The sequence below is a fragment of the Miniopterus schreibersii genome (genome assembly GCF_964146895.1).
Source record: "Miniopterus schreibersii genome assembly, chromosome: 3".
NCBI classification, from domain to species: domain Eukaryota; kingdom Metazoa; phylum Chordata; class Mammalia; order Chiroptera; family Miniopteridae; genus Miniopterus; species Miniopterus schreibersii.
The window spans coordinates 15,967,561-15,982,602 of NC_138103.1; the positions used below are offsets into that span (position 1 = coordinate 15,967,561).

The 15,042-nt window shown below is 46.7% G+C and overlaps 1 protein-coding gene across 1 annotated transcript in view; it reads left to right on the plus strand.

Annotated features, from left to right (window-relative positions):
- ABAT (4-aminobutyrate aminotransferase) overlaps positions 1-15,042 on the plus strand; it is an 84,706-nt gene that overhangs the window by 40,242 nt on the left and 29,422 nt on the right. The window contains exons 2-3 of the mRNA XM_081132490.1: positions 7,496-7,609; positions 14,071-14,168. Coding sequence (XP_080988616.1) covers positions 7,540-7,609; positions 14,071-14,168 — 168 coding nt within the window. The 5' untranslated portion in view covers positions 7,496-7,539. The remainder of the gene's footprint in view (positions 1-7,495; positions 7,610-14,070; positions 14,169-15,042) is intronic.

A 15,042-nucleotide genomic window follows, 5' to 3' on the forward strand; every position in this document is an offset into this window, starting at 1 on the left:
ACAGGCTAGGGCTGCCCCCCCCTCGGGAGACGCTGTGCCCATGCCCCCTGCACGCGTGTTTTAAGTTCCCCTTGTTCTTCCTGATGGGGCCTGCAGGGTGGGCAGGGGCAGGGGAGACAGGGCCTGCTGGGACCCAGGTGCCTGAGGGTGGACGAGGTGGGAGCAGACCAGCCCCTCTCCTGGAACCTAGAAATTCAGGTCATCGCAGGGCCCCCGCAGGTGCAGATAGCTCTTCCCAGCCCTTTAAGGCTATAGACGAAACGCCTTCCCTCCAAGGTCAAGGGTTCTCTGGAAACTGAGACCGTGGCCTGTGACGAGCCATCCTTCTCCATCCTGTGTACTTTTTTCAGTTGGCCCTAACCAAAATGAGTGCCGCATGACCTCTTGGGTAGGCTTCATTATTCCCATTTGACAGATGAGGAAACTGAGGCCCTGATGCATTGAACTACTTGCCCAGGGTCAGCAAGCTAATATATGGCACATTAGGACTCAATTTCTGGCTCATCTGACTTTCTAAACTGCTCTCTGTCTTTCTTAGGAGTCAACACTTGGCTGTTCCCAAGAACAGCTTTCCTCTCTCATTTTACAAGTCACTGGTGATTGTATGATGCCCCAAGAGACAGATTGTAGGAAATGAGGAATGCAGGGAGGGAGGGCTGGGGTGGAGCTGTGGAGATATCCAGGGGAGGCTGCGGGAGCTAGGGTAGGGTGAGGGAAGCCAGATCTGAGATAAAGCCTCTGTCGCAGTGCCATCCATCACAGCCCCATGAATGGGGCCCCGTTAGCCACTGCAAAGGCCCAGGGCTCCAGTTTTATTGGTTGCCATGGCGACCCCTGGCCTTGACAACCAAGGCTCACTTGTGTTATTGTGTACTATTGAGTGTGCAGAAAAGCCAACGGCTGGATCTGCAGACTGGAAAGGAATGTCCCCAACCCCTGCCAGCACTTTTGTCTCTGCCCTGAGAGCAGACGGGAGAATGAGCGAGAGCGTCTTTGGAGCCCCAGAGAGGCCTGGGGGGTCCTTATCTAGCCAATAATGCATGCAACGAGTTCATGCTCACAGGGCAGCATAGTTGAGAGATGAGTCAGACACCGTCTTCATAGGGCCTTGGTGGAGGGTTTACTATTTATTCAAAGATTGTTTGCAGCCAGGCACTGCTTTGAGGCTGGAAATATAGCTGGAACCCAAGTCCCAGGTCTCAGTTCACCCTCTGCTAGCCCACGAGGTAGATTCAATTGGCATTATCCCCATTTTACAGATGAGGAAACTGAGGCACAGAGGTTACTTAATGTGTCAAGATCACACAACAGTAAAGGAGGGTGGTTTCACATTCATTGTCCTGCACACCTCCTCAAATGGCTTCTTTCTCCCTGTATCTTTCAGATGTTTAACTTTCAAAGTGAGAACCCTCCATTCCCAGGGCTGTGCAGACCTGGGCCAAGTGCAGGGTCCACCACTCACCTCTTATGATGGTAGTTGTCAGCCTGACCCCGGGAGCTTCCCCTATGCCCAGATCACACCCGGGAGACCGGGAGACTTATTCTGGGTGGGGCCCTGTCATAGGTGCGGAGCTCCCAGCCAAATCGCTGGCTTTTGAGCTCTGAGACCTTGGAGAAGCCCATTAACCTTCTGAGGCTGTTGTACAAGGCAAACGCTGCAATGACAGAAGTTACACGTGGAAGGTACATGGCACATAGTAAGTGAGCAGTAAACAGCAGCCAATCCTTTTCTGACTTTCATTCTCTGTCCAGAGCCAACTGGAAGGATTCATTTATATATTTATGCCTTGCCTTTCACCTGAATCCTCTCACCCTGTTGATTTAAACATTGCATTAGCCCATCCTACCCAACCTTCCGAATGCCGGAGGCCGATAAGAGGGAGCAGAGAACTAATTAGCATTTTAATTAAAGGGAGAGGGTTGGGGAGAGGTGAGTCCACTGGAAGACACACTATCTGGTTGGACCAGGGTGTTTTGACTGAGATGTACAGTAGGAAACAGCATTTATTGCTGGGCCAGCACATGCCTGAACCAGAAACTGCCCTGACTTGCCATGCTTTGATGGTCCCTGTTCTGGTTTAGTAATTGACTGATTTAAGCTCTCTCAGTTCTGATCATGTCAAAAGAAAAAAGTCTCTGTTGGACACTGGCCACAGCTGTCTGATATCCACCAGTCACCCATTTCAGCAAAAAGGTAGGACTAGGCTGAGTTCAAAGCCTTGGGTGGTGTCGACTGTGCTCAGCTTTTAATGTAATAACGTGCTTTCATTTTATTACATTCTTTTCCCAATCACCTGTTTGTAGCAAATGAAACTTTGAGGGAGGAGGATCGGGTAGTGATTAGAAAGGATTCTAATACATTTTATTTGAAATTTAAAAGCAAGTTGATTTTAAAGAAATATGTTACATGTTGTATGAGAATTAAGAACATGAGAAGTCATTTGCTGTGTAATGAACCAAGGTTTGGAGAACCTAGGGGGAGACATGGGGTTTCTGAGACCAGGAGCGCCAGCACCCAGCCTGTTTCCATTCCGATTTAGGGGAGTGCCCCCAAAAGCAACCCCACCCAAGATCCCTCAGGCCACCCTTCTTTATCCAGATGTGCAATCCAAGGTCCAGCAGATTGCAAACGGCATGGTGAGTGATCTCATGCCACTTTAGGGGTAGGAGTACTGTGCTCAGGGCACCCAGTGACTTCAGATTGGGGGGAGGGGAATATTGTTACAAATTTCAGACCCACTCACACATTTTAATATGAATCCTCGAATCTACCTTAAAAGGCAGGTGGTACTGTTCCAGATCCACAACTCAGATGTGTTGAGTTTTTTCACCATGTAAATTGACTCCAGGAACTGTGCTGAGCTCAGAAAAACTCAACCCCACCTCTCTCGGGGTTTACATTTTTCTAAGTGCCTTTGGAGTGTTCTAGGCAAGAGACTGATGTGAAATGAATTATCTTTAAGAAAGCCTGGGACCCAGGAGAAAATAGATGGGAAGAGAGGAAGCTGAGGAGCCACTGAGCATATCATTGCCCTCGTCCAGGCGAGAGACAGTGACTGTTTGCACCAGGTCAGTTAGGGACTTGTCCCCAAGCAGGGGGGACCCAGGAGCCCTGGTACCACCTCTCATGTTCCAGGTAGCTCTGCCATCATAAGGGAGCCTTCCCCTGTGGCCGGCTTGCATCTGAGGGGCTGCGGAGCAAGTCCGCAGGGAGAGCCCCCGGTGTGCTGGGCCCCTTGCCTTGGCAACCCCAGAACCTGCCCCTTCTGCCCCCTTCCACCACGCTACCATCCCATGCCCGAATCCTTGACCACTCCACATCCTCTCCCCTTGGAGCATTTGCTCAGGCCTTACCCCCTTTCTCCTATGGCCTCTGAAATCTGCCAGCCTGCCAGGGTGCAGCTCAGGTGACACCGTATTGGCGTAGTAACTCCCACGAGAATGAGCCTCTGTTCCCAGGCGCATTGCTCACACCAGCAGAGAGTCGTGATTCCATGATTCTAGTCTGTCCTATGCAGAATTAGTTGTTGACAGTGAACTGGAAAATTTTTATGTACTGTACATATCTTGCCAGGTTATTGTAAGAATTTATTGACGTGATGGGTAAAGCCACCTAACACATTAATTCTCCCACCCCCATTCCCCTGCCACTAAATTATGAGCTTCGGAAAGAGATGCGCGTTTCAGTCATCTCCGTTTCTGAGATAATGCACTGCCTCTCCAGTACCAGGAGCTAATTAATTTTGTTGATTGAATTAATGGGCCTAAGAAAGTGAACAAATGGCATTAACTCTTTTTGTTGGAAATGTATTGTGCTAGGAATTAATGTCTGATGGAAATCAGGCTTTGTTATAAGGTCAGTTTCAACTGCGGGCCACCAACATGTTCCCTGGAGATATGTCACAATGTGATGTTTTGCAATTGCAAGTGTGCAGTTGTGACTCCCCCTTTTTCAGAGCATTCAAATGTTAGCATTTGAGTTCTCTGAGATTCTCGAATTTTTAAAAACACAGGTTCCTGGAACTTGAATTGTGTGGAGTCTTAAGTGCTCCCGTTTGTGACAAATGGTTTTAAATGAGAGCTTGCAGTGCTCTTTCTATATAGTTGCCATGCTGCTAAAGTAACAGGCTTGCCTTGAGTTGAATATTTTGGGTTAGATAAAAAATCCATTGAGTTATCAAGGAAAGAATAGCTCTACTTTTCTCAGTAGTATTCCAAGCCCTGCTTTTCTCAGTAATATTCCCTCTGGTAAGAGCAATAAAAAATTTTTTTTAGGATGAAATAATTTGTATGTATCAAGCTCTGTATCTACTACTACCATTATGTGTTCTGTTATTTGCTGAATTAATTGATGTGTTATAATGAAAGGGCTTTGGGGTCACACAGTCCCACACAATCCTCTGGCCAAGGCCAATACCATAACCCCCTGAACTTCCATTTCCTTGTGTCTGAAATGGAAAGATGCCCTACTTGCTGGATGGTTTAGTGGATTCAGCAGATACAGTGCCCAGCAGAATCTCGCCCAGCAACCCACACCACAGCCACTTCCACCCAGGGAGAGGGAGCTTTGCTGGCCCCAAAGTCTTTGTCCTTAACTACCCTGCGGGGCCTTACTCCACCTGCAGAGCTGAGCCAAAGAGGCATCATTACTCCCAACGTGCTCCTAAGATTTGGGGCTTATCAGCCTGATAGTCTAACCAAGCTATTAGCTGGGACTCTGTAAGCAACAGAAGTCCACTTGAGGTAATGCAAGCAAGGGAGGATGCTTTCTGAATTTTCTTACCAAGGCACTATTAGGGTGGGAATGCTTTTCCCTGACTCCTGATGTTTCCTTCCATGTGGAGAGGGATCCTTGAGCCTGACACTCCTGACTCTTCCCCCCCCCCTTCACCGGCTTACCCCCGAGGTGGGGGGAGACTCAGGTTCACCCCACTAGGTTCTGGTGTGAGTGATGTGTCCAATGCCAAGCTGGGCTGTAGGCTTGACGTGGAACCAAACAGCACATCCAGGACCCACTTTCTTTCTCTCATGCTGCTTCTCTCTGCATAGGCCGTGTTCTTCTCCATCCAAAGACCCTGTTTGAAAGCTGGCTTCTCTCAGCGGGTGTGGAGGGTAGCTGACCCACAGCTCCCTGGACTGTGGCCCTGCCTTGTCCAGTCCGCCTGGGGCAGTGGGTCACACAGAACAGACATGGCTGTCAGGTCTGCATCCCTGTAGACAGAGGGGAGAGTTTGTCAGAGTGGGGAGGCATAGCGTGCTGAGTCAACACCCCAAAAGATGTCCTCTGCACCCACCCCCTGGGCAGCCAAAGTTGCCTTACCTGTGAAGACAGGTTAATGATGGCAGCCACCTCCCAGGGCTCTGAGGATGAAATGGGATGGTATCTGTAGCACCAGCCTGCACATAGTAGGTGCTCAATGCATGATAATGGTTAGAGGACAAGGACTGTATCTAATTGATTTTTGTACCTAGTGCCCAATGGACCCCACATAGTAGGTGCACCATGGATATTCGCAGAATAAGTGAATCCTCAAGACAATGCCAACCACCTCCCTCCTTCACTCATTCTTTGCTTCTAATAATACAGTCCGACATCCCATTAGCTCTGGGCACTGGGTTGGGGTATTGTCAACCCATTATCCAGAGCTCAGGGCCAGACACCCGCATATTTCCTCACCTGTGGTGCTAAGCCCACATGCACTTAGCTTCCTAAAACCAACCTGTCGTCCTTCCTTGTTCATTCTGCACTGGGGGATCTCTCTGGGTCTGTGTCCATCACCTCTAGTTGATGCTTCATTGAGTTTTGCTGCTCAGTGGAATACTTTGTTGCAGAATGAGTGGATAGACATGTATGGAAGGTCTGGACTCAGTATTGGGTAATGGTGAAGTTTGCTGACTCTGGGACCAGACAGATCTGAATTCTATCTTCAGATCCACCACTTAACTTTTCTGTGCCTCAGTTTCCTCATCTGTAAAAGTGGGGCACTTAGCATTGTTGTGGGTGTAAATAATAGCAAATACTAATAGTCCTGTGTGTAAAGTGCTTAGCACCATATGCGGCACACAGAAGGGACTCCGGAAACAGGGTCCACAAGTAGTAATGAGAAGTGAACACTTCCATCATTGTTCTGAGATACAACACAATGCAACTGAAAATACATGTGCCAGATAACAAAGCAGGTATTTAGCAAGAAAACCCACGAACAAAAAGATGCACAGAGAGCCTGTTTGAATTGTGGCTTGGAGAGAAGGGGAGGGAATGAGAAGAGATGATAAAAGAAAACAAACAATGGAGGAAGGAGATTTGCTCCTGGCCCACGAAGACAACCTGTAAAGCTAAGCTCAGGGATTTGGGGGCTGGACTCAGGAGCGGTCTGGAGAGAATCAGCCAACCCTCCTGTGAAGTGGGAGCTAAGAACCCTGGTGCTGTGTAGGGTAACTCTCCAGTTTGCCAGGACTGTTCCAGTTTCAAATTGGAAAATCCCACATCCCGGGAACCCTCTCAGTCCTGAGCAAACTAAGGATGGTTGGTCATGCTGGGGATGTACACACCCCAAAATGCGCCACCAGATAATCCCCTGGGTCCACAGGATTCCCACACAGCCCAACTGCCAATATTCTGTGTGGGAACAAAGCATAGGGAGCGCCCAGCTTTCCACATTGACATCTGCTCTGAAGTTTCTTCCATCTTGCCCTTCCAAGCTAAGTAGAATACAGGGTTGCTTAGCTCGCCCCCGGTGGATATTGCACTGAGCTCATCTACAGAGGCATCTCAAGCCAACTGTATCCCCTTCTCCCTGTTTTTCAATCTAGAAAATGGGTGTAATCATCTCGCCAGGTGTTAACTTAAAAATGAAAAGGCCTTTCACAGGGAGAGGCAAACAAGCATGTACTTGAAATCAATAAGCATAGCTATTTGGGACACACACAGATTTGGAGAGAAGCCCAGGTAGAGTTCCTGTTAGGAAACAGAGGCAATGGGCGTTTATGGTAGGGCACGGGGAATGATTACACCCGTAGGAGGAAGGCATTGCTATTGGTGCAGATAACATAGTGATGTTTACTCTAAAGAATATTTTTATTTTCAGTCTGGTAGTCATCAGTCCCATAGTCGTAGCTGCTTTCCTATTATCTTTGCAAACAATTTTTTTTTTTTCATGAAACAAGGTTGCTTTAGTCTCAGTCCAAAGGTTATTTCATCCCGGTTTAACATTCCAAGAGTTGAGGCATAAAGCATGCAAGGCAGTTTCTCTGGCAAGGCTGCTCCTGCTTCATTTTAAAGTGGCTCCATTTGTTATTTTTTTGACACTGGGGTATGGTCAAGGTCAAATGAAAATGCACATGAGCAGGCTTTGATTTAAAGTGCATATTCCGTATGAACACCTTCTCCACTGTGTGGGGAAATGTGGGAGTGAGTGGGTGGGGAAGGGTGGAATACTTGGCCGGAGGGGGAGTGGTCTGCACTGGCCTAATTCTGCCGTTCTCGCTCTTTCAGGGTGGGAGCACGTGAAGGCGTCTCTGTTCCCGAAGGAGGTGATCATGGCCTCCATGCTGCTCACCCGGCGGCTGGCCTGCAGCTTCCAGCACAACTACCGCCTGCTTGTGCCCGGTAAGCCCTGGGGGTCGTGGCAATAACAGACTGGTCCTAGTAGAAGACACAATGAGACTAGGGATTCTGGGTGGAAGAGTCCTTAGGCTAAAGGCACTGGTCAGCCAGTACTTCAGGGCTGTCCCATTGTCCCCCATAAAATGGTCCCCATCACCACCACCCCAAATTCCCCCATTTCTGCCACATGCTTCTGTCCCCAGGCAGACAGCTCTGCAATGGGCAGGGAGCTGACCCACCAGCTTGCACAGAGGTGGTGGCCCCAATAGTTAGAAGGGCCCAGGCTGTCCCCACAGGGACCATCAGGCAAACCACACAGCTCTCGAGATGCTGCCAAGAAACAAAGAAAGCAACAAAAATCCTTGTAATTGATGTAAAGGCTAGCTGTGCTCAAGGCCACTGGATGGGAGGTGGCCTCCCTGGAATGTCCCACCCTCACTACCCTCTCCCTCCCTCACCTCCTCATACTCCCACACCCACACCCAACTGGCCAGCAGCCCCACGGGCTCATCTGTGCTCAGTCTTTCTCAGAGGCCCCCTTTTCTCTCTGCCTTGCTGAGTTCAGGCAGCTTAGCCCAGTGAGCTTCATCAGCAAGCACCTTGCTTGCATGATCTCATGAGGGACCCCTTCCCAGTGGTCTCATGAGAAAGCAAGAGTGAATCTCATTTATAGGAGACAAAACTGTGACTCAGAGAAGCAGTCACTTGCCCAAGGTCACACAGCTACATGAATGCAAGTGAGTTGTCACCCCTCCTCTGTGTGCCTCCATGTGGGCTCTGGGGGAGGGAGAGGCTAACAGTAACCTCCCTTTGGACATCTTGTGCCTCCAGGCTGTCCCAGTTCTTAAGAGCCCCATGCTTGGCATGGTCGGTGTCCCTTTATTGTCGGTCCTGTCTGCCTTCTGGCTGGCAATGTTCTTGGTTTGCATGTTTGTATCCTGGGTGAGAGAAAAAGCAGGAATGTTCGCGCCTCTCCTGGGAGTATCAGCAGGATTTACTTTGGGACGATTTTAGGCATACAGAGGAGTTAACAAAGATGGTACAGAGAGATCCCATGTGTCCCTCACCCAGTTTCCCCCCTTGTTAACATCTTACATCACAAGGATACTCTTGTCCAAACTAAGAAGCTGACCTTTGTGCATCACTATTAACTGAACCCCAGGCTTCTCTGGATTTCACATTTTCCCCTTACTGCCTCCTTTTGTCCCAGGATCCAGTCCAAGTTTCCACATTGCATGTTGTCACCTCTCCCCCGTCTCCTTGCAGTTACAGTTTCTCTGTCTTTTCTTGTTGTTCTCAACCTTGGTAGCCTTGAGGAGTTATTAGTAGGTTTTGAAGTTTTGTTTTGTTTTATTTAAATATAAGAGAACATATAAATGCTTGCCCATTATTATGTTAAAAATAAACCAAAACCAGGGTACTCCAGGTCTAGGGTGCACCAAGTAGGAGGGAGAGTCATGGCATGGAGATTCATTCCATAACTAGTCCTGTTGAGCCACCTGCTAGGTGCAGAGTGCTGTACTGGGTGCTGAGGATACATCAGAGAAAAGAGATCATGGCCCCTGGGGAGCTCCAGCCTGCTGGTACACGCAGCTCAGTCTTTGAAGGTCATTCTCAAGGACATCTGAGCCTTCCCAAGGAGACATCAAGAAAGAGCAATGGGTTAAGACTCGTAAGATTGAGCTGCTGGCTTCATTCACCACCTATTAGCCAAGTGAGCCCTTCCAATGGGCAGAACTCCAAGCCTCAGTTTTCCTATCAGGAAAGTGGGTATAATAATAATATCCTCCCTGCTTCACAAGTTAGTTGTAGCAGAAGAAATGGCTCATGTGAAAGCACTTCATTTATATTTACAATAAGGTGAGGAGTGTCCTAACGCTTATTTTATAAGCATGGATATGGAGACACAATGCAAAAAACCAGAAGGGGTTAAATCAGAGTTACTCAGCCCTCTGCATTTGCTCAGCTGGAGTTGACTCTTTGGCACGGTTGTGCCAGATTCAGAAGCTCATTTAATGAGATGTTTTCTTTTCTTTTGGCCTATCAATTTGGCATATCTAGTATGATTGATAGGTGATAGATAGATGATAGATAGATAGATAGATAGATAGATAGATAGATAGATAGATAGATAGATAGATAGATAGATGATAGATAGGGCTAAGATGCCAGAATATGTGTACTCTCATACACTGCTTATGGGCAAGTAACAATAAGACAATTGTTTTTAAATTCTAGGAATAAGAGCTTACCCTTAACCCATTTAGTCCTTGCCACAGCTCCATAAAATAGAGGAAACTGAGACTCAGAGAAATTAAGTAACTTGCCCAGAGCTAGCAAGGGGCTGAGCCAGGCTTTGAACTGAGCCAGCGTGGCCCCAGGACTCACACTTTAACCACCGTATTAGTTATCTGTGGCCATATAACAAATACCCCCAAACTCAGCTAGTTAAAATAATGTTTATTATCTCATAGTGTTTGTGGATTGGGAATCCAGGGTTGGCTTACCTGGATCCTCTGGCTCCAGATGTCTCATGAGGGTGCGGCAGAGCTATTAGCTGAAGCTGGTCTCGTCCGAAGCTCACCGTCAGTTCTGTGGGTCCCCTTCCAAGCTCACTCATGTGATTGTGCTGGATTCAGGGCCTCGTGGACATGAGGGTAGTTCATGGCCTGAGACAGTGTTCCCAATGGCATCGTTTCGTGCCACCCCCCAAAATTTATAATCTCACATTGATAAGTAGAATACAGAGACTGGGAGACTCGATTGCAAAATGGTTATCTCTGGGTGGTGAAATTCGATGTGGTTTTTTCCCTTGTGGTTTATTGATAGTTCCTCAATGAGCATGTTATCAAAAAACAAGTGGGTGGGCAATTGGAGGAGGGAGATAAGATTATTTAAAGCAGAGCAAACAACTCCAGGTGAATTTGACCTTGACTTTGGCCAAGCTCAAACCCTGGCTGTTTGGGGAAATGACATTCTTTTATTACTCTCAGCATAAAGATAAAGAGGACATAAAAACGTTTGGCTGTTTTTATAGTTGGGAGTTAAAAATTGACTCTGTGGATTGGCATGGCTCTGAGGGTGGCGGGTATCACTGTGGGACCCAGCGGGCTGGGCTGGACTTACCCACCATGCCTTGTCTTGTGTGTCAGGGAGGACCCCTGCCTTCTGGCTGTGCTGCTTTATTTATGAATGAAAATACTGGATCAGTCAATATCAATTCAATCTTTTTTTTTTTTTTTCTTCCTTGTACTTCAAATAGTAATTTACCTCTGGGAGAAGTGAGTTGTTTTGCTGCAAATGTTTCATTTCAAAGACCTACACTAGATGAGATCAAAGATTGCATCAGTTATATTCAAATTATCTAGGAAAGGAGAGGCCAGGGGGATAAATTTCTAGTTTAGCCACTTACCAGCTGTGTGACTTTGGGCAAATTAATTGACCTTTCTGAGCTTTAGTGTCTTCTTCTGTAACATGTGAATAACATTTTGTTCCTCGGGGGCTGTGAGGATTAAATGAGGCAATACATGGGAAAGTGCTCAGCATAGTGCTTGGTACAGTCACCCTAAGTGCTTGATGATGGATAGATGCTTGTGGTGACTTGATATAAGAGATCCCAGAAAAGGCTTCCTTGACCATTCAAATCTTGTTCTTTCCTCTTGTGGTTTATGAGGTTATATATCATTAGTAAGAGAATTAAGGGGATATTATATATCATCACTGGTATTTGATTTTTTCTCTCTCTATAAAATTCAAAATTGAGATTTAGTGGGTAAAGTAGAAGTATTGGACCTGGGTTCAAATCCTGCCTCTGCAACTCACTAGCTATGTGACCTTGGGAAAGTCGCTTAACCTCTCTGATCCTCATCCATAAAATGGGAACAACAATACCATCTCACGTGTGGGTTGTGGGTTAGTTAAAACAACAGATGAGAGTTTGCTTAGGTAGGGCCTGCCTAGCTCACATGTTAGCATCCCCATCTCTCTTTTTCTGATAGTACAACAAGCTTACCAGCCTCTGGTTTTCAGAGTCTCTGCCCAGTGGTCTTGGCCCTCTCCCATTACACCCGCTAAAAGTTGGCACACGATAGGAACCGATGAAGTTCTTGGAACAGACCCATCTGCCCTGTACCTGGCCCTTGGCAGCCTGGTCCAGTGCCCCGTCAGTCCCTGCTCCCAGAGAACAGGTTCTTGTGGCCTCTCCACCACCTCTCCCTGCCTCACCTCCCAGCTCCTGTAACTCAGCCTTGGCATCGTCAGGGCTGCCGCTCCCACTGCCAACTGCTTCCATTCTTGGTAGTCGCACTTTTTAGTTTCCAAGAAATCTGGTTGCAGTAATGTGCTATTAAGACATTTTCTGGAGAGCCCAGCCAGGCGTGGCTTAGCAGTTGAGCATCGACCTAGGATCTAGGAGATCGCAGTTCGATTCCCGGTCAGGGCACAGGCCCGGGTTGGGGGCTCGATCCCCAGTCAGGGGTGTGCAGGAGGCAGCCGATCGATGACTCTCTCATCATTGATGTTTCTGTCTCTCTCCCTCTCTCTCCCTTCCTCTCTCTGAACCCAATAAAAACATATTTTTTAGAAAGACATCTTCTGGAGAAAGGAAGGGAGACTTGCACTTTCTCATTTGGAGGACAGAGTGCTAGTTTCAAACTTTTTACTTTCTCCCTTTGCTGAAACAAAGCAAGATCAGGACTAGTTAAAAGCTATTTTTATCCAGGTATACATCCCTGTTTTATGCAGGTCTAGTTGGAGTTTGCATTGACTAGTAACCTGGAGTTCTGGCCAAGAAAGAGATAAACAGTTGAGTATAAAAAAAAGCCATCGATATGTCCCATTATCCTTAACTCTCTGCTAAAAGAATAAAATCTTTAGGAATTCCCTTTTCATTTTATGATCAAATAGAAGACAACAAAAGCTGGTTTCTTCATGCCTTAAAATAAGATTAGTGTTGGGTTTTAACTGGACTTTACTTTCAAAGGGCAACATGATTAATTACATTACATAATCAATTCAGAAGCTTTCTTTGCTATCTAAAGCAACTGTAGAAAATTAAGAATGAATTTAAATATGTTTTCTAATATCATGGCTTTGTATGGGTTGGCAAGCTATGTGTGTGAGTGTGTGTGTGTTTATGTGTGTGAGAGAGAGACTAGCATATTTCTTCACCTCTTTGAGTTTTAGTTTCCTCTCCTATGTAATGGAAGCAATAACAACTCCCCCTCAGGGTTGTGTAAAGACGAAATGAGATCGTGTATATGATTTATATAAAAGCATAGTGATTCCTTAGTTTAGTGCAATTGTGGCAACCCCGAGTAAGAAGAGCTAACATTTCCCAGCCACCAAGTATGTATCGGAAAGATAAAAGAGCTGGGACAGTAAAGGGACTTCTCGGGGTTATGACTGTAAGTTGTGTGTATCATTACACACTTAGATCCATCAAGCTGCCTTTCACTCAGGGATCAGTGGGACTGGAGGTTGGGGCTGCCCTCTGTGCCTCAGCAACATGCTGAGCTAAAAAGCCCTGCGGTTAGCCTGGCAACTCAAACACCCTCTATAATTTTATCACTATACCAAAAAGAAGGGGAAACGAGTTTCAAGCAAATGACTTGTGCCCAAAACTTTTTTTTTAACAACAACAAATCTGTAAGTGGAGACCACCTGAACTTAGACATTTGGTTATTTTCTCCTGAGTGGTTTTTGTCACAGCTAGGACACATCTTGGGGTGGGAGTGCTATTGGCACCTGGTGGGTAGAGGCCAGGGATGCTGCTCAACACCTGCAGTGCACAAAACAGCCTCCACAACAGAGAATTACCAAGCCCAAAATGTCAGTAGTGCCAAAGGCTGAGAAACTCTGGTCTGTATATACATTTGGATATAGATTAAATTTTTACAAAATTTGGATGATCTTTTACATGCTAATACCACGGGCATCTTTCCATATCCATATATATTTAGTATGTCTATCTTGAAACTATTTATGGATGCACAATATTCCATTGTTCATGAGATGGGGATTATGTTATATTCTATTTAGCTACCCTCTGTTGTGGGACATTGAGGTCATTTTCTCTTCGCTATATGTGACAATACTATTAGGAATTTTTTTAACCTACATCTTTGTGCACTGGTCCCATTATTTTCTTAGAATGAATCATAAAATATGACCTTGTTCAGTCAAAAGGAATAGGAAGCTGGCATCAACCTACACTCACACCAATGAGACTCTAGTGTGCCTGTTTGCCTACAACATCACTGGCACTGGGCTTTCCCATTTTAAAAAAATCCTCAGTGTTTTTGTGGCTCCCAGGTCTCGCCAGACTTAGTGTTCTGGCGTGGTCTGGCTGGGATGGGGTTGAGGTCCTGGGACTGCCTCTGTTGGGAACATTGGGTGTCTGTTAGGGTAGAATTCTCGCTATATCTATTGTCACCAGGGATTCTCATTTTCTTTGTTTCCTGCAGGATCCAGACATATCAGCCAGGCTGCAGCCAAAGTTGATGTTGAATTTGATTATGACGGACCTCTGATGAAGACAGAAGTCCCAGGGCCTAGATCTCGGGTGAGTTGAGCACACCTGAATGGGAGTTTTGGAAAAGAGCAGAGGGAATCAATGAGGCAAGAACACAGCAGAACTTAGGAACTGTATTCTTAGCTGCTTTCAGCGGTTTTACCACTAGAAACCTGGGACATTAAATGAGGCCATTCTGCCATAAGAAGTCAAAGAAGGCTTCTCAGAGGAGGTGTATCAGTGTCTGCTACCACAATAATGCTGCATAACAATTGCAAAACCTCAGTAGCATGCAGATTGTTCATGCATCTAGAGGTAACTGGGAATTGGCTAGGCAGCTCTATTGGGCCCATCTACATGCCTGTGAATGACTGGCCATCATTTGGTCTAGGCCGGGCTTTACTTGGTCACTGCAGTGACTTGGCTCTGCTCCATGTGTCTCTCATCCTCCAGCAAGCTGGGCTGGGCTTGTCCTCATGGTGATGGTAGAGGAGAGCATGCTGTAGGTCTTTTGAGGCCCAAGTCTCACCCTGGCCCACCATCATTTCTACCTTGTTCTGTTGGCCAAAGTAAATCAAGGGCTGGGGCAGAGCATCCTACCAACAGTGGAAGAACATGGCAATGCTATATGGCACAGGGCATGGATAGCAAATAACCTTGAGCTTGACCTTGAAGGACAAAATGGAGAAATTTGACAAAGGAATGCATTTTGTTCCAGGCAAGGGGAATAGTATGTGGAAAGGCATGTGGGGTGACAGTGCATGGCATATGAGAGACAGAGGATAGCTCTGAATCCCTGGAGCAAATGTCAGTGTGTGAGAATGAAGAGACACAAGTTGAGTGATGAGGGAGATTGGAACTTCTATTCAAAGATGCCACAAAATCTGCATATGACACATTTTGGAGGGCTGACTAACCTTGATTC